Below are 21,677 nucleotides of genomic sequence, written 5' to 3'. Positions count from 1 at the left end.
TCCTTCATATGTCACAACTAACTTATCCCATATTTCCTTAGCACTTATGCATGATGAAACTCTACTGAACTCGGTACCATTCAAAGCACAAGATAATTGATTTATTGCCCTATAGTTCTTGGAAACGGATTCCAAATCACTTTGTGAAATATTCGAATTCGGTTTTTAACACATCATTTCCTTGAGCGTCCTTTTTCATGGGTACCTTAGGTTCTTTAGTTATGATGTCCCAAAGTTCCACATCTTGATCAATCACGAACATTTTCATCAAAGTTTTCCAATGTGAGAAATTTGTTCCACAAAACAAAGGAGGCTTAGAGCACGAACGTCCTTGAGCAAATAACCCTTCCCCTATTGGATCCATCACAAGATATTAGTCTTTATATGTGAAACTCAGCTTTAATACCAATTGAAAGTTGATAGGAGGTCGAATACTCTCTAGAGGCGGTGTGAATACAGAGTATGGCTGTTTAAAATTTTTGTCTAGAAGGTTGTCTCAAGAGATTAAGTGACCTTTGAAAAACTATTTTCTGGGACATTTTTAGGTCAAGTAATAAAACTATAACGTATGTGCGGAAAATAAACTTAAACAATAATACACGATATGTTAACGAGGTTCGGTTTCAAACAACCTACTCCCCGCCTATGGGTTCTCTTTTAACCCATAGGATTTCAACACCTTTAATTAATCGACTTTAAGACAAACAAGAAGATCTCTCTATCTTTTCTCACCACGTTCTTCCCCTTGAAGAAACGTCTTACAAGTCCCTTAATAAAAGCAAATCCCAATTTCGATCACAATAGAGATTATAAGTTGAACACTTTGAAAAGTATTCTAAGTTAGGCGTATTAAACTATGAAATAATATAACTCTTTTTAACACTTAAGCCTATTCAAATTGTAAGAGCTAGATGAATTAAGAATTACAACTCTTTTAAATACTTAGAGAATACTAGATCTTATGTCAAGAGAGAAAATTGTAAGAAGAGGTGCATCCTTAATTCTTGAACGAAGCCTTGTATTGATATATGTCACGCTTCAACATATCCTTGAAAAGCAAGAAAGCTTCATCCGTCAATTTCGTTGATCTGCATATTCTGTGCCAGTTTTCAAGATCTTGAGCTTTACCTCAAACTGACGTTGCACTGATAGCTCATATATTTTCGTAATTGTGCGCTACAATTTGTTTTTGATAACCAATGTTGTGCTGCCACGTTAGAACTTATACAAGATATTGAAAACTCAGCAAAAACCAGATAAAATAACGTGTAAATACTTATTCAAATTAATTCCTATTTTGAGCATTAATTTAAATCATCATTTCCTATTTTTAGCATTAATTTAAATTACCATCTTATTTATAGGAAACTCTTTAATTATCATAGCTTAACAACTTATTCAAATTCAAATATTAACCATGTACTATTAATAACAAAACATGTGTTAGCTTGTACTTTAACATTTAATCAACTAAATATCTTAAACACACATTTTAAATTCAAATTCAAAATATATCCAAACGTTCAAAATAAAACGTGTAATATATTCAAACTTAATTTTAATATATTTTAACCTATTAAAATATTTCAAAGATAATTTTAATAAACCTTTTACCTATTAAAATATTTCAAAGATAATTTACGAAAATAACCTTATTGTAAAGACAATTATCTTAAAGACCTTTAAACTTATTTCAAGACTTATAAGTTCAACCTTAAGATAAACTTAAGTCATTTAAATAGTTCAATATTTCGAACTTAAAATATAACAACTGTTCACTTTATATTCAATATGATTTTGGACCGACTTAAACAACTAAATGTAATTACATAATTTATTTGTTTAATTAATATGTGTTTTGAATTATCATCATTTAAGAGAGTTGAGTCTTCACCCCTACTTTAGATACCATAAACATCTATTTCACACACCATAAAACCGCTAGTTGACATACCATAAACCCCAACTTGACACATTAAAATACCTACTATAACTAATTAAAATACCTACATTATTAATAAAAATATCAAATATGAACCATCAATGTTCTACTTGTACATGTAAAATATATATTATGAACCATTATAATATCTACTTCTATTGGTTCAAACAACAGATATGACTGATCAAAAAATTCCAACTTCTACCGATAAAAATAATTATTGTGTTTATGATATACAAAGTAAAGGTTTTTGGATTATTAGTAGGTATTTGTGGTATGTCAAGTGAACTAAAGGACCAACAGTGTGCAAAGATGTCCATAAATGGACAATAGATGATCGTAGCCTATCATTCTTAATGAAGTAGGGAAGCCTATTGGTCCTGATGATCATACTGTGGATATGTTTACACGGTTTTTTGGGACTTTAGCGCGTAATTTTGCTCTTGCACCATTAAAAAAGCTTAATTGACATCATGTTGAAAACAAGGACAATATTCGGAGTTATGTGAAGGTAAGTAACATTTTTTTTATGTATTGTGATGTGTATGATAATGTTTTTTTTAAATGATGTAATGCTTAATGAAGAAAAAATGCATTATCTCCAATGAAGGTAAAGATTTTATGTTAGAATCAGTTGGAATGCTTTGGCGAAGACATAATGCTTGGTGAAGAAAAAACATTTAAAAGCATGCACCAATTGATAGGTTGGCAAATGCACCTTATGCAATTTCAGAAGTGTAAGTAGGTAAACATTTTTAAGCGTAAGTAGATGCAACTTTTTTTGTAGTGATTTATATATTGTGGCATTTGAGCATGTGTTTATGTTTAAATTTAGATAAAGATGAACCAGAAAGAAAACCTTTTCCGGCAATGCTATCTCCTAGTGGTAGAGTTATTTCACATGTGTGGTCATATTTTACAAAACAACCAACCGACAATTAAGATGTTTTCTTGTGCACTTGCCAAATTTGTAAAAGTCAAGTGGTAAAACCCTTAGTTTCATACAATATCTGCTGAAGTAAATACTTTTTAAGTTTTTGTACATGATATTTATATTTTATAAATCAAGAATGTATTAAAAATTCATTTATTGTGTTTTGTGAATACGTGTTTGGTAGTGATACAAGATCTTTCAACAAACATTTGACAAAGAAGCATGGAATCATAAAAAAAACTCATGCAACAAGTGGCAGCGGGACCACAAGTGGAGGCCGACAGTGGATAATGGACATCCTCGATGGAGGTATGCCTTTTAAATATAATCGTAATGAAATGATTGATGAATTTTCTAAACGTATAATTTGATAAGTTGCCATTTAACCATGGTGAAAGTAAGACATGTGAATATTACACTGAAAAAACTTTGCAACCACAATACAGAGTGATCCCTAGGAACACTCTTAAATGATGCACAATAAAATTATATGAATCAAAGAGCTATAAATTAGTTGAAATGTTTAAATCTTTTAATGGTAGGGTTAGGTAATAACCGATATTTGGTTTGCTCCCCCACATTTAGAACCTTATATGTGTGTAATAGCACACTGGATAGATCATGATTGGTTTCAAAAAGGATAATTTCTTTTGAGTTAACGCCCGAAAGACATACTGGTGATAATATAAAATATAGATTAATAGAGATATGTAAAGAATAGAACTTGTTAGATAAGATATTTTGTTGTTCTACCGATAATGCAACCGTCAACATTAAATGTATTGAATTTTTGTATAAGAACCTGCTTTTAGTTTTATCCTTGGTGGTAGATTATTACACATACGTTGTTGTGCTCATATTGTTAACTTATATTCCTAAGCAGGTATTAGACAACTAAGTGATTTATTAGATCCATTAGAGACATAGTGAAGTGGTTTAGATTAGGACAGGTAAAGAGAAGATATAAGCAATTATATGACCATTATCAACTAAAAAAAGTATATTGGTCATTAGATACTCCTACACGTTGGGGCTCAACCCATGATTTATTAAAAAGGACTATTGTTTATTGTCCGGTTATAGCACAACTGTATATTGAGTGTACGGATAGCCGTATAAGTGATGAAACATGGGAACTAGCTATAAGCGTACAGAAAATGTTAGAAGCGTATAACCATGCAACTAAGATTTTTTCATATGTTTACGAACCACATGTCCACTTAGTAATAAGTGAATGCATTACTTTTTTTATCATCTTCTTAAACATTTTCGCATGATGATACTAATGAATTTTTAAAGTCGATTCTTGCAGATATGATGGAGAAGAGGAAGACGTATTTTAGTGATTTTCCTTATATTTATAGAATTGCAACAATTTTAGACCCATGTTTCAGACGGAAAACCTTACTAAATTAATTGGATTTTACTACTAATCATTTGTACATAATTATATTGAAAATTGTAAAAAGCTTTTAGCAGATCTTTATGATCACTATTCTAGTGTATATAACCCAAGTCGCGATACATCTAGGCGTGCTTGCGTCTCGGCACGTCCCACTTATTATAATCTCATAATAGCTAACATAATAAGCCAAGATGATAGTTTTGTCGAACCATTTACTTCCTCACCCTCCGCCTCATATTTAGAACTAGATAATTATCTTAAACATAACTTTGAAATTGAACAAGGTAGTTATAATATTTTAGAATGGTGGAAAGAAAAATCAATAAGATTCCCCATATTATCGAGAATTGCAAGGGATATCCTTGCAATTCTTGCTTCTACTATTGCGTCGGAGTTTGCTTTTAGAGTAGGTAGAAGAGTTCCAGTGAAAAGAGATCTCTTCTTGCGCCACATACTATTCAAATATGTGTTTGCAAGAAAGATTGGGATCAAGTGGAGGTCCGAACACAAGGACTCAAGAACGATGATGTAATACCCCATATTTAGCTTGAAAAAGGATTGATAGACTACTCATATCAACAAGGTGCATCTTCTTTTCTAGGGAGCCCATTTGCTAAGAACTCCACAGTTAAGCGTGCTTGGTGGGGAGCAATCTTAGGATGGGCGACCTCCTGCGAAGTTTTCCCGGGTGCACACGAGTGAGGCTAAAGTGCGTTGGAAAGACTTGTGTTGGTTTATGGGGCCAGTCTACAGTCTCCATGAGTAGTCACCGGCGGTCCGAGGGGCCGGGGTATTACAGATGATGATCCATGGATGATGATGGATACATCTGCATCATCCTTAGGAGGAGAGACAGCGGAAGCATCTAATCAACAAGATGATGATGACGAAGACGAATAGGATCATGAATATCGGACAACAATCAATCAACATTCAACAACTACAAATAAAATATATGACAAAGAACTATGTGGGGTTTGATTCCTTTGGGATATTAGGTTCAAGTCCATTTTCTCCCTTTTTTTTTTTATTAATCATCTTTATCGTTTCTTATTAATTTAATTTTTTCCATCATTTTAGTAAATATTTTAATAACGACGACAAGCAATGAATTTCACTAATAATGAAGTAATAAATAAAGGTACGTCCGGATAATTATAGTATTTTTATATTATATTTAAAAGAAAAATAAGAATGGAAACGATGGTCTGACCCGCCCGACCCGAGAGTTTGAACCGCCGGAATCGCCTATGAATCTCTAAGGAACCGCCCAGAACAGAAAACGTTCGAATCAGGTTCCAGATGGAATCGGAACCAGGTGGAACCGTAGTTGGATGGAACCGGAATGGAACCGGCCCAACCACAACCTTAGCCATCACTAATTCCAACGATATATTTGATAGTAGGTATTAAATGGTTGGAATGAAAATGAAAGACCAGTGTAATTTTAGTAGTCAAATATCTTGACAAGTTAAATGCCCATGCATGTTTTACACCAATCATCTCATTTTTTTAGAAAATTCATTTAAGTGCATTATTATAAGAAAATGTAATTAGATGGTAGTAAAAATTGTGATTGAAAAAACTTTTTTATGATCAAAGTTCCATTACCATTGTGCATTACATGAAATTTAACAATACAAATCATTCTCATTATTATCCTTTAGTACCAACAACCAAAATGGCCGTAAAATAATTGCGTTGTATTTTGGTTTAGGGTAGGCAAAGAGGAGGGTGAGATAAGGAGCATGTTTGTGGATTAGCACGGGCAAATTGGGCTACCGCCCAAAGCCCCGAATTTTTTAGGGTCCAAAAAACTTATTTTTATGCATATAAGTGATATTAATTTAAATTAAATTTAAATATAACATACAATTTTTGCTAAATAATATGAGTTTTTAGTGCTATTTTTATTAAGTAGTTTAAATATCAACAATAAAAAGCAAAAGGTATACGCATTTTAAGTTTTTAGGTGTCTTTTTTATCTTTTGCTCTGAGACCCAAAATAAACAGGACGGTCCTATTAAAGAGGATGCAACTACATCAAACTTAAGATTTTAGTAAAAAAATACATGCATCAACTGAAACATTTCAATTTTACACGACTTAAAAATGATTAATCGCGTAAGTATATATTTCAAAATAAAACACATGTATTGTTCCATAGTCACACTAAGAATGACCAAGTCCACAGGAACTTAATAGTCATTTATTACAAGAACATTATTCTTTAACAAACTAAAACTAGTAAAATATTTAAATTTATTGTTAATGTATTATATAACCCGTACTAATGAAACAGAGTAAATCAAAGGAACAATTAATTTTTGTTAAGTATGTTTCTCATCCGTTTAATTTCAAGAGGATTCATAAGAGTAATTTTTTGAGCAATTTGAGGAGGCAAATTGCCACTGAATAAGGCAGGTGTCGTGAGTTGAAAACCCGGAATTGCACTATGTAAGCTAACATATGCAAGAGCTGGAGTATTACCCACATTAACCTGAAAGTGAAGCATGGTCTGTGGAAAGATCATCACGTCACCAACTTCTAACCTTTTATAATATGCTGTATTATTGGTGTCGATAAATCCTGCAATAATTGACCCTTTTATTACAATAATAACTTCAGATGTTCTGTGAGAATGTACTGGAACAGCTCCATCCACGGCAATGTCTAGCCTTGCCATAGAGATGCCTAATCCATTAAGGGCTGGAAATGCAAATGACATTCCTAAAGTGATCTCGTAGCCGAAGACATCTGTAATGCTTTTTTCACCACGAAATCCGGTGAAAATAAAATCATCTGCAGTTAGTGTAGCAGGATCTCTACAAGCATATCCTTGCGGCCCTCTAGGAAGACTAAGGTCTCCTACACAATAATCTAATTCAATGGCATGATTAAAAGAGGCTAAAAGAGATAAAATGAAAAATACAAGAGTATACATTTTATGAACTTCAAGTGATTTTAGGATATTTGTTGTATAGGGAAAGTTAGTATGAAGATCTATTATGCTTTAAGGATTTAGTATTTGAATATTTAAGTCTCTTCAAGAATGCACCCTTTATATAGGAGCTTGCTTCAGACACTGAATCTTTTCAAAAATGGAAGACTACATGTGTACATTTTCTAGATAGTTAGACTCTTAGACTAGCTATATGCTATCTTGATTCTAGCATGTTAGACTAGTTTTTGCATATTTGAACTTTAAAGAACGTATTTGTTATTTTGAATTTGTGCGAAATAAAGTATTATTATATGTTAATATAAATATTAAAAATTAATAAATAGAAAACTAAATTATGTGAATGAAATTAAAAAAGACTTAAAATATATAAATGAGCACTACAAAAAATTATTGAATTGGCGACACCACATTTCGTCGCCATTTGATAGCTAAATGGTCAAAAAGTGGGCTTGGCGACGGGCAGGCGACGGGCTTCGAGGTGGTCGCCTTTTCGTTCGTCGCTAACACCAAAATGGACGCCATTTCCTCGCCATATTTTCAGGAAAAGTTGACGACTATCGGGCAGCGAGATGCCCATCGCCAAGGACCTGTCTTACATGGCGACAAAGATTCTCCTCGCCAACTCTCTCGCCAGTCTCAGTGACCAATTGGCGATCACCTCCCCGTCGCCAAGTTGGCGACCACATGTTCACGCTTTTTGGTCGTCGTGTATATATATATATATATATATATATATATATATATATATATATATATATATATATATATATATGTTATATATATATATATATATATATATGTTATATATATATATATATATATATATATATATATATATATATATATATATATATATATATAATATTTATATATATTTTGTATTAGTTATAATATTAAGATAAAAATATATACACATAAAACAAATAAATAAAAAATAAAAGAGCTGAAAATATTATATATAAAACTAAAGTTTATTTACAAAGTCACAAAAAATACATATATTTAATCATTCACTTGGAAGAGGTGGAGGGGGGGTCGATACAAATTGAAATGCGATTCAATGAATTTCAAAAAGAGTTCTCGTTCTCTTGTTATTTGTTCAGTCAGCCTTTGATGAGTCTCATAGGCAGTCTGAGCATTTCCTCTTCGTATCGCTTTCCATAATTGATTATTGAACTCCATTTGCCGGGCTTCTAAATCCGCAAACCTTTGTTGTATAATGGCATCATAATCAGGTTGTGCAGGCTGAGAAGACGAAATATCCATTGGCTTAGGAGGATAAATAATTTGAGAGGCGGACCCAACCCCAAATACCTCTTTGCCTTTTTTGTTTTTTTTGTTTGAACCGCTTTCTATATTTTTATAGCATCCAACCAAATTTGACTTGGGTCGCGAGTTGGATGCTCCTCCATCAAAGAACGATATTCATCCTTCAATAAAACAAAGAAATTAATTACCAATAAACAAAGTATTAATTGATACTTAAAAAATATAAATAAATAAACAAGTTTAATAGATTATTAAGTTAACTTTTTGTTACTTGCTATTCGTCCATTGGAAACAATCCCCTGTTTCATTGTCAAAGACCCCATGTGTTCGTGAAAATATTTCATAGGCTGTGGGTCTTTGACCTTGTGATTGTTCCTGAAATATTTAAAAAAACGACTTAAAATTAAACAAAAGATAATAAAAAAATTCAATATAATACTACTTAATTAACTAAATACTCACCAAATCCCGCATTGTTCTGGCGTGCGGGATTGAGCCACCTATATGGGTGGCTTCAGCTTTGTCTCTTCCTCCACGTCTATTGTAGGAATTCCTAGCCGAAACGACTTTATTATCTGGGCGTTCCCAATCAGCCTTCCATCGCGCCCAGGTCTCATTATCGATGGAAGGAGGTTTAAATTCAGGCTTGCTTTTCAACGTCCTGCGCCATTTGAAAAGCATATCCGCATAGCGCTTTGTGGATTTTTCTTCCAATGACCTTCGAACGAAATGTTCGAGGCGAGGGTTCCATTTGTACTGTTTCTAAATACATAAATGTTTCATCAAATAAAATACTTAAAATAATTTATATATAAAAAGTCTAAAAATAAACAACTAAATAATAATTTTTTCTTAAATTCATTAAAATAAAAATATTTGGTGGGTTTGGTCACACCCTTCCAACTATTACTTTCGACATCTTGCCTATAATTAAAGGTAGCCCTTATTTTGGATGCAATGGTGTTTCCTGATATCGGATTAAATCTTACAATAATTAACAAAATTAGTTTACAATAAAATTTTAATATTGAAAAAATATTAATGATAATAAGATGATAAAAATATTTACTTGTTTATGGTTGGTAGCCATGGAAGATTCGGACGAGGATCCTCTCCAGTGTCCTCTTCCATATTATGTATGGAATCACTTTGAGTATTTTCACTACTCCCATGAACTCGGTTACTGTTGTCTTCGTCGCTATTGTTGTCGTTGCTAGTCGACAAATTATTCAAGAAAATGTTGCTAGCCCAATCACTAGGGTCGCTGCTTATTTTGCCTATAATATTTATTTCAAACCCTAATATTATTTTCAACTAAAATCAATCTTATCTATACCATAAAATGTCCCAATTTTATCTATGTAATGAATTTTTTCATCCCAAACAAAACATTACTACGTATACTATTAAAGTAATTCGAAAATTACATTTAAAAATTAAAAAAAAACTGTTTTTATTAACATTAGACATGCTCAAGTTATACAATAATTCGAAAATATAAAAAAAAATAAAAAAATTTCGAAACTAGATAATAACATCATATTAAAAATAAATTACTCTATAATTCCAAAGTTACATTTTAAATAAAAGAAATCTAGAAAAATATAACATAAAACATGCTCAAAGTATACCATAATTCATAATTCGAAAATATAAATTACTTCGAAATTCGAAAAATGCATAAAAATAACACTAAATATGCTCAAGCTATACCATAATTTGAAAATGTTAAAAACATACAAAAAAAGACGAAACAAAATAATAATATTAGACATGCTCAAAATATACCATAATTTGAAATTTTAAAAAAAAACATACATAATTCAACATAAACATCATGAAATAACAAGAAATAAATGGAAATAACGTTATGAATTTAATTAACTTAATACTGACATACATACATAATAATTAACGTAATAGATGAGCAACATACTGCGGTTTTGAACGCATTTGTAAAATTCTCTTGCACAAACGCTTCAATCCTCTGACTTGACCAATTCGGTTGATGTCTTTGAATCCAACTTTTAAACTCAGAAACAAATACATCCACCTCTGGACAGTTCATTAGCACGTATCTAGTGGGTGAAGATATAAGTCAATGTTGTGCTTTGGATTACTCGGCCCAGAGACAATCACGGTCAAGAACATATACGGCTTCTTCATGCACATCCATAGCGGAAGATTGTATGGTGTTAAAATGAGAGGCCATGATGAATACTATTGACCGGAACTTCCAAAGGGGTTAAAACCATTTGTACACAGACTAAGCCGCACGTTTCGAGTCTCCATTGCAAACTCTGGATGCATTTCGTTAAATGTCAACCACGCTTCAGCATTAGACGGATGTATCATCTCTCCATCTTTAGTGCGGTGCTCTGCATGCCACCTCATATGCCTAGCTGTTGCCTCTGAAGCATACAATCTTTGTAATCTGGGGCCCAAGGGGAAATAATGAAATTGCTTCCGCGAAACCTTATCGCCTTTACTGTTTCTTCTCCATCTAGAAGTTTCACAAATATAAAAGCAAGTTGCATTTGCATTATTCCCCCAATATATCATACATCCGTTAGGACAACAATCTATCTTCTCAACGGGTAATCCAAGGGCAGCTATTTGTTTTTTCATTTCATAGAAGTTGTTTACTTTCGTATTATGTTCTGGTAACACTTCGTTCACAATAGCACAAATATCGTCATAACACCTCTCAGTGAGACGATGATCTGTCTTCAGGTTTGTAAGTCGACCAATAATAGACATCTTGGTGTGATTTTTACAACCTTCAAATAAAGGACAATTTTTACAGAATTTAACATTTCAAAGAACTATCGGCACTGAGGGTTTGGATATTCGTCAACGTGTACCGGTGGTTCATTATCTACTGACACTACATCATACTCGGAGGGAAGAAACTGATGGTAAGTGTCTGGAAATACACTGGCTACTGCATCATGCACCATCTGTGAGTATGGATTTGGATTCTTTGACGATTGCTCTCCCACTACCGCTACAACATCAGATGTTGTTCCTATCTCTGTATTTTGATGATATTCCCACTCATAGTAATTTTCAATAAACCCCTTTCTCATTAGATGTTCTCTTATTTCATTTGCTTCCTTATAACAATAATTTTTACACTTTTTACAAGGACATCTAATCTCAGAACTCATGCTTTTTGTACGAGCAAAATCTAAAAACTCTTCCAACCCTCTCATAAATCTTAAACTAAACTTTCCATTTTTTTCGTCGGTTGTACATCCAACTTCTTTCTTGCCTAAAATTCATTTTTAACACCTATATATAATATAATAACATAATTATTCAACTGATTAGTAAAGTAAGTTAATGAAAATAACAATATATGATAATAATATAATTATTCTAATAAAAATTATTAAAGCATACTAACGTCAATAAAAATAAAATATAAAATAATAAAAAATATAAAAAACTCAAGTAAATAACAAAGGAAATAAAATATGTACTAATTAAATAATAAAATTAAATCAAATTAATGAAAATAAAAATTAAATATAAATAATAAAAATAAATAAAAACAACTCATATAAAGATAAAAAACAAGCTACATAATAGAATAAGAAAATCACTAACCTCTTCTAATTCTTTAGTTTCCGAAATATACGATGCACAACAATTCTGCAGCTTATTTAAAGAAAACATGGCGACAACACGGCGATTACAAACCCATTGCCACTTTAGAATTCAAATTCAAAAACATGGCGACCAAAGGGCTACCAACAGAATTGTCGCCTTCATTTAAAAAAAATAAAACCAAATTCACGGTTTTTCTGGCGACAAAGTGGCGACAAACAGCACTCGTCGCCATGCATCAAAATAAAAATAAAAGAAAACTATCTTTCTTGGCGACGAAATGCCGACGAGACACCCCGTCGCCATGTATAAAATAAAAATTAAAAAAAGAAAAATGGCTATGGGCGTCTTGTTGGCGACCACGTTTTCCGTCGCCAATGTACTTTCTCAGTTGGCGACCAAACATTCTCTCGCCTTGTCGTTGCCAGGGGCGACCAACACTTCCCCTCGCTAATTCAATAAGTTTTTGTAGTGGAGATAAAAAATAGACTCTTATTTAAAAATAAAAATAATACAAAATAAATAAAATAAACTAAAACACAATGCAAAAGGAGTGGATGAGTATAGAGCTGTTCAAAACCAACCCGACCCGAAAATCCGACCCGGAATCGAAAAATATTCGACCCGAAAAAATGTAAGTTTTTTAGGTTTACCGAACCGCAATTACCCGAACCGATACTTCACTCGAACCGTTTGATAACCGAAAAGGGCAAAATCGAACTCGAACTGCAACCGAATTTTATAACCGACATATAAACCTTAATCGATGTTACCCGAACTGAACAGTGATCGACCCGAGTCAAATCCGACCCGAATTATGCACGTAACCGAATGTAACTTGACTAAAACCAATTAAGATCGAACTGTTTTTAACCCGAACTGATACAAACCCGATCGATTATTAATCGAACTGTTTTTTACCCGAACTGATACAAACACGAACCGATTGTAAATCGAACTGTTATAAATCGTCCGAATCAAATTTTCACCTAATTTTAGCAAATTAAGTCCAATTTCAGTTTTCTAATAATACGGAAAAAGGAAGAACACAAAATCTATACAGAAGAGATCGCATACAAAATATATATATATATATATATATATATATATATATATATATATATATATATATATATATATATATATATATATATATATATATATATATATATATCTATATATATATATATATATATCTATATATATATATATATATATATATATATATATATATATATATATATATATATATATATATATATATATATATATATATATATATATATATATATATATATATATATATATATATATATATATATATATATATATAAACAAATTGAAATAAATTGATCTGCCTATTAGGACTGGCAAAAGCTGACCCGACCTGCTAACCTGATCTGAAACCGAGTCGATATTAGCGGGTTTGGGTTTAGATTTTTGACTTAATTAATTAAATGGGTCAACCGGACCTGATCTGTTTATTAAATGGGTTAGGTTCAGGTTGAATATTTAAACCCGAAAAAAAACTTGTTGAACCCATTTATTAAATTTAAGACGGATCAACATTTGCCAAATACTTCGTAAAACTAAGATAATACTAATTACCATGTATTGAGGGATTTGTCAGCTGAAGATGACTTTCAATAAGAAAGGAAATTGTCCCAGATCGGCTAAGGGATTTGTCAGCTGAAGATGACTTTCAATAACAAAGGAAATTGTCCCACATCGGCTATGAAAGATACTAATAAAAGAAAAATCCTTTAAATCACTTCCACAGATATCATACCAACTTACGCAGCCACGCCGTGAGCACAAAGCGAACTATTCCTTCGCCTTTTACTAAAGAATACCGTGTGCTCGTTGCATTAAGTGGCATACGTTTATTTTTAGAGGAAGCCTTTAATTAAGATTAAATGTGTCAAATGACCTGAAATATATGAATTTAATGACCTAAAAAAAAAAGTAGGTTAAATGGGTCATTAGCAGGTTGATCCGATCTGTTACAGATCAGGTCGAGGTTTCAATTTTTGACCCATTAATGAAATGGGTCATGTTCAGGTTAAGGGTTTATTGACCCATTTATATATGATCCGAACCTGAAAATGACCCAACCCGACCTGTTTGACACCCCTATCTGCTATATCTGATAAAACAATCGTTAATTATTTTTTGTAAGTAAATGAGCATACAACAATTAAAAACCTGACTAATAACTTATTTCGATATTGACCCGATCAATAGTTATTCGTAATCGATAACTACTCGAAAAATAAAGCTCGAACCCGATCTGTACCCGAAAAAACCGAACCAATTAGTAATCGATGACAACCCGAGACCGATTGACACTCGACACGAACTTCAACCGACACCGAACTGATGCTAACCCGATAGCTTGAATAACCGATCTCTAACCGAACCGTGACTAACCGACTCGACCCGAGTGTGACTCGTTGTAAAACACAGCCGAAAAATAACCGATCTGAAATGCAACCGAACCGAATAACACCCGTCGGAAACCGATCCGATCAACCGAATGAACACCTCTAGATGAGTATTTTATATTTTCAGAAATGGACAGCTACGACTACATTTTCTAGATGGGACCAGCTGTATACGTACCTATACCTACACGTATAAAATTCTTCAATAAAATAAGTAATACGTTTGCATGTTATTCAAGTTTTTAAATAAGTATTACGTTTGCATGTTATTCAAGTTTTAAATTAAGTATTACGTTTGCATGTTATTCAAGTTTCAATATTTAGGCCCGAAGTCTGAAAAATACGCCATCATTGACACAAAAGATAAAATAAAAACAATAAATTGAAGACCAATTCAAGATTTATTTAAATATATCTATTTTTCAATTTCCTTTTCAAACAAAACTGGCATTAATTTTGACTTATCAATAGGTTCTAAAGGTCCTAGATCTAAAGAGGTGTATATAGAGTTAGGCATGACATTAATTGACAATCCTAAATCTAACATGCACTTAACAATCATTGACTTCCCTATAGTACATGGAATTGCAAAAATCCAGGGTCTTTCTGTTTTGATGGAAATTTTCTTTGAATAACAACAACATTTTCACTACATATAATTCTTTAATTACCTTTTAATTTCCTCTTATTAGCGCATAAGTCTATTAAAAATTCAACATATTGAGGTACTAACTTAATTGCAACTAATAAAGGAAGATTAATCTCTACTTTACAAAAAATATCCAATAACTCTTTATCTAGTTTCACCCTTTTATCAACTTTTCTTAAACTTTCACGAAAAAAGGATCTAATTTGAATGGCATCAATGGAAGACTTAGATAAATTTTTAATTCTTTCATTGATTATAAATTGGTGACTATTTTTATCATCTAATCTCTTTAAAAATTATCATCCAATTCATTTTTACTATTTTCATCATCTTTAATTGTATCCAAATCAATTTTTCATCCTTTATACTTTGATCAACTACTAATTCCTTTTCAAAATCTGGGGACTTTTTAGCAATATCAGAAAGTTCCTTCCCACTTCTTAAAGTTGTAGCACTGACATTTTCTTTCAGATTTAGTGGTAGGGTAACTTATTACTAATTCGTACTTGTAAATTATTTATATCCTTTGCTTATTGCGCTAAATTTTGTATACTAGATTTAGTCTCTTTTGAAAATCTAAAAAATTAGAAGCAAGAGATTTTACCATATCTTCCAGGTTCATACCTTGAGATTGATTTTGTGTAGGTTATTGTATTTGGGGACTTTTTAGCAGTATCAAAAAGTTCCTTCCCACTTCTTAAAGTTATAGCACTGATATTTTCTCTAGGATTTAGTAGTTGGTATGGAAACTTATTACTAATTTGTACTTGTAAATTATTTATATCCTTAGCTAATTGTCCTACTTGATTTTCTAAATTTTGTATACTAGGCTTAGTCTCTTTTTGAGAATCTAAGGAACTAGAAGCAAACATATCTTCTGGAGTCGTCATGCCTTGAGATTGATTTTGTGTAGGTTGTTGCGGTGTATAAGCTCGACCAACTAGAGGGTCGTTTTGACTAAACGTTTTGACACTTTGGTTCCCCCATCTAAAGTTAGGATGGTCTTTCCATCCTTTATTATATGTGTTTGGATATGGGTTGCATTTTAGGATATGGATTGCATTTTCTTTGTAGTTGTCATGGAAATCCACCTACAGCGTTAACATGCTCATCTTCTTTTTAATGTTAGACATGCATCAGTCACATGCCCATTATTTAAATAGATACTACATGATTTTACTTGAGCATTTATATTATTTTGAACAAGTTTGTCAATTATGCTTGTTAATGTAGATAATTGTTGCTCAATTGAACTGGAATTACACATATCAACTTTTTTTTAACTTTTTCTTATCTTGTGAAAAATGATTGAGTATTATCGGCCATATTAGCTATTAAATTTCTTGCTTCTTAGGGAGTTTTATCCACTACAGCACTACCACTAGCGGCAGCTATATCATAGCGCGTTCATTAGAAAAAAGTCCTTCTCAAAAAAATTGAATTAAGAGTTCTTCAGAAATTTGATGATTAGGACAACTAGCACATAATCTTTTAAAATGTTCCCAATATTCATATAAAGTTTCACCAGAAAATTGACGAATTTACAAATTTCTTTTCTTATAGAAGAAACTCTAGAAGCGGAAAATTATTTTTCTAAGAATAATGATTATATGTCAGTCCAAGTATTGATAGGTCCAGTTGATAAATAATACAATCAATCCCTAGCAGAATCTTGTAAACTAAATGGAAAAACTCGTAATTTAATTATATCCTCTTCTATATTTAAAGTTTCATTGTACTATATAAACAACATGAAATTCTTTTAAGTGACGATGAGGATCTTCACCGGGTAAACCACGAAATACAAGTAATGGTTAAATAAATCTCGAATGTAATTTAAAAGGAGTAGTTATTTCAGGAAACACAATACATAACGATTCATTATCAAAAGTAGGAGCTGCAAGCTCTTTCAAAGATTGCATAGCCGAATTAAAGTAACTAAGAGCAATCTCACTAGATGATGTAGCAAGGTTGAAAAATTTGTCAAGTGAGAATGTGAATTCCTCTTCTTTTGATTCTTCGCCAATCACCTTTCCATCTCTTAGTTTCATAAACTATACATTATGCTTCTTGAATTAATTTGACTTGCAAAATAAAAAATTAGTAATAAATAATTAACATAAATTAAGAAGTAACTTCAGTAGTAATTTTGACACCATCCCCGGCAACAACACCAAATGTTTGTAGGACGTAGTCGTATGCGCACAAATTTAAATTTAATTTTTCCTATTACAACTTGCTAAATATAATAAGTGGTAAGTAGTGGTCGATCCCACAAAGATTGTGATTACTAGTTTTAAAGATACTTCTAAATTACTTATTTAATTAGAAATAATTAAAAGTGAAAAGATGGGGGGAAATGGGTTGTGATTACACTACAAATAACTTACAAGTAAAGTAAACTTAATACAAAAGAATTATATTTAAAAAGTAAATAAGATAGTACATCAATTTGAGAAAGTAGTAGCGACATGTATTTTATACATTTGCAAGATTATTTTTAATTATTGCTTACTAACAACTTTTATATGAATATGTGGTTGTAGGACTTATAGTACCCTCGTAAATTCCCTGTCAACCCTTTTATATTAGCTTAATATTTGTACCCAAGATCGTAAACCCATAGTATTCATTAATCTGATTTTAATGAATTGACCAACAATTAAGAAGATACCCTATAACTCAATTAAATTTAATATTATGCAAACTCTAATAATAATACTAAATGCAATTATGTTATTAGTCGTTTCTTACTAAAACTAACTAAATAAAATCATATTAATTTTAGGCAAAATGTTAAAAAACTACCTAGTATATATCCCATTTTGCAAAAAACTACCTTAAATAAAAATTTTTGCAAAAAACTACCTTATATAATATAATTGTTTGCAAAACACTACCTTATAACGGATTGTGGCCTTTGACCGCTATCTTTAACCGTTGACCCGCATGTGAGACGCACGTGATGCATTACTGTATTTAATTATTATTATTATTATTATTATTATTATTATTATTATTATTATTATTATTATTATTATTATTATTACTATTATAGTTATTATTATTAATTTTTTTAAAAAATAAAAATAATAATAATAATAAAAATTTAAAATAAAATAAAAATAAAAATAAAAGAAAAATAAAAAAAATAATAATAATAGTGATAATAATAATAATAATAATAATAATAATAATAATAATAATAATAATAATAATAATAATAATAATAATAATAAAATAAATAACATAAAAATTTTAAAAAAAATTTAAAATAAAATTAATTTTTATTTTTTTTACTTTTGTTTTTATTTTTATTTTATTTAAAATTTTTATTATTATTATTTTTTTTATTTTTAAAAAAATTTATAATAATAATAATAATAATAATAATAATAATAATAATAATAATAATAATAATAATAATAATAATAATAATAAATAAAAATAAAAACAAAAATTTAAAAAAATAATAATAATTAAAATTTAAAAAAATAAAATAATAATAATAATAATAATAATAATAATAATAATAATAATAATAATAATAATAATAATAATAATAATAATAAAATTAAAATTAAAAAAAAAATTATAATAATAATAAAAAAATATAAAAAAATTAGTTTTTTTAAATTTTTTTATTTTTATATTTATTATTATTTTTTTTATTTTTACTTTTCTTTATATTTTTATTTATTTTAAATTTTTATTATTATTATTATTTTTTATTTTTAAAAATAATAATAATAATAATAATAATAATAATAATAATAATAATAATAATAATAATAATAATAATAATAATAATAATAATAATAATAACAATAATAAAAATAAATAAATAATAATAACAATAATAATAAATATAAAATATAAAAAATAATTTTATTTTAAATTTTATTTAAAATTTTTATTTTATTTATTTCATTATTATTATTTTTTTTCTTTTGTTTTTATTTTTATTTTATTTTAAATTTTTATTATTATTATTTTTTTATTTAAAAAATAATAATAATAATAATAAAAATAAAAATAAAAACAAAAATTAAAAAAAAATTAAAATTAAAATTAAATACAGTAATGCATCACGTGCGTCTCACATGCGGGTCAACGGTTAAAGATAGAGGTCAAAAGCCACAATCCGTTATAAGGTAGTGTTTTGCATACAATTATATTATATAAGGTAGTTTTTTGCAAAATTTTTTATTTAAGGTAGTTTTTTGCAAAATGGGGTATATACTAGGTAGTTTTTTAACATTTTGCCTTAATTTTAACTTATACAAGAAAAATTAAGTCTATCCAACAAAATTAATCTTATATAAATTTAGAAATAAGAAGTAATTTACATATATACTTAATAATCAAGTTGCACAAGTTAAAGACCATTTTCAAATCTCATAAAAATAATATGCCAGAAATTTATTAAGTAAATAACTATAATACAAAATAAGAGGCTTGAAACTTTTTTTCAATCTCTCTTTTATCTCTACTTAATCTTACATTTAGTATATTACACACTATTTATTTGGATGGTAGAACCTCAATTTATAGAGGTGGGCAATTAAGAAACATACATTTAAACTATAGATATGGGGAATCGAACCTCCAACCAATGTTGATAGAAAAATTGTCAAATTGATAGAAAATGTTGAAGATTGATCACGCAACTTCTTGATATCTAAGTAAGCTTTCACCATCTCAGCAAGCAAATTTTAATTGATATTTTCTACTTGAATTATGTTATTATCTACTGTTGACGACCTGTAGACATAAATGCATTTCACCGACTTCAAATCTATTTTGCCATTGATACACGCTGATATTAGCTTTTTTATTTTATTTTATTTTTTTTTTACAGAACATAAAAGTTCTACAATTTTGTGAGTAGATGGCCGCAGCCTCAAAAACGTCTCGTTTGGAATTCGGATGAGTAAGATATGCCCAAATTACTATATTCATGTAAATATAGTTCGTGAATTACATTTCTTTTGATTGGCTTATCGTCTAAGTTTATTTTTAATTAAAAATACTACAAATTGTTAATAAAATTATATAAGTGTAGATATTAACTCATAAATTAAATATATAAATAAACATTGTAAAATCTTACTTAACACCTAACTTACACAATTTTTGCTCGAATGCCTCTGATCTTTTGATGTTACAAAGGGAAGACTTATAATTTTCCTCTCAAGTTTCTCCTTTATGAAGTGTCTATCAATCTCAGCATGCTTGGTGCGATCATGTTGAATTGAGATTCCAGAGATACTAATTGCTGCTTTATTATCACAAAATAGTTTGCATGCCTTCTTTTGTGGGAAGTGTAGTTCACTCAGGAACTTCTTTAGCAATATGATTTATTTTATCCCTTTAGCGATACCCCGAAGTTTTGCATCTGCTCTTGATAAGGCAACAACCTTTTATTTCTTACTTTTCCATGTAACAATGTTTCCTCCAACCAATGTAAAGTATTCAGAACTAGATTTTCTATCATTTTAATCTGCTGCCTAACCTGAATTCGTGTAGGCCAGAAGGTTTAAGTGATCATTTCTCTTGAATAGGATGCCTTTAGATACCTTAGACTCTTCATAATTGTTGTCATATGATGTATTTGTAGTTTATGCATAAACCTGTTGTAACAGTCCGAGTCTTAATCACCTTTATAAAAATACATTTTCTGACACAATGGAAGACTTTTGACTAATTACTCGGGTTATTTAAACCTCAGACCAAAGGTCTAACAAACCAATCAGAGTTTTATAAATATATACTTCAAAAAATAAATAACTTTACAAAGATTTACATAAAGATTCTTTAAACATATAAGTTACAAATAAATACTTAAAAACAAATAATATTTACAATGAAATCAAATATGCAATTCATCTTGAGAGAGATGCTTTGAACATGCTTCACTGTGCTACTCTGATATCCAACTAACACCAGCAATATTCGTAAATATACGATCCCTCAAGGGACAACTATTTAAAATGGAAAAAACAAACTGTGTATTATCAAAAACCATGACTGAGTAGTACACTAAACAATAAAACCTTTATAGCACCCAAAAGGGACTTCACATAGCATATAGGACTTCACATAAGTCAGAACAACCAATGGGAATCAAGTAAGCTATTATGCCGAGTATAAAAACTTCTCAGCAATTATACGAGTATAGAAATATATGAATTTCAACAAGTAATATGCAAAATAAGTGCATCACAATAAATAATATGCAAGGTGTTTTATGTAATATAAGGGATTCATTTTTCTATGATAAATTTACATATCAAGCTTCTAATCAATTTGCTTGAGTACCAGAGCATGATTTACTAACACTTCTGCTTGAGCGTTAGAGCATGGAATCCGGATACTTATAAAATAAATGCAACCAATATAATTGTTATTTGATACATGTAAGGGCTTGTTAGGGCGAGCTAAACTAAAACCCCAA

General features: G+C 30.0%; 1 protein-coding gene and 1 non-coding gene across 2 annotated transcripts; one reads left to right on the top strand and one right to left on the bottom strand.

The window, feature by feature from the left end:
- Nucleotides 1–6,601: 6,601 nt before the first annotated feature.
- Nucleotides 6,602–7,225, bottom strand: LOC130797436 (auxin-binding protein ABP19a-like). Its single transcript, XM_057660015.1, has one exon. It carries the CDS (start codon nucleotides 7,223–7,225, stop codon nucleotides 6,602–6,604), a length of 624 nt encoding a protein of 207 aa, XP_057515998.1.
- A 6,701-nt stretch (nucleotides 7,226–13,926) lies between these two features.
- LOC130799043 (U5 spliceosomal RNA) lies at nucleotides 13,927–14,045 on the top strand. Its single transcript, XR_009039190.1, has one exon. It is a non-coding gene; the product is annotated as a U5 spliceosomal RNA (small nuclear RNA).
- The last annotated feature ends 7,632 nt before the right edge of the window (nucleotides 14,046–21,677 follow it).

The sequence above is a fragment of the Amaranthus tricolor genome, chromosome 13, assembly GCF_026212465.1.
Source record: "Amaranthus tricolor cultivar Red isolate AtriRed21 chromosome 13, ASM2621246v1, whole genome shotgun sequence".
Taxonomy (NCBI): Eukaryota; Viridiplantae; Streptophyta; class Magnoliopsida; order Caryophyllales; family Amaranthaceae; genus Amaranthus; species Amaranthus tricolor.
Note: the sequence above shows the minus strand (reverse complement) of the source record. Positions and strands in the feature narration are given on the sequence as shown.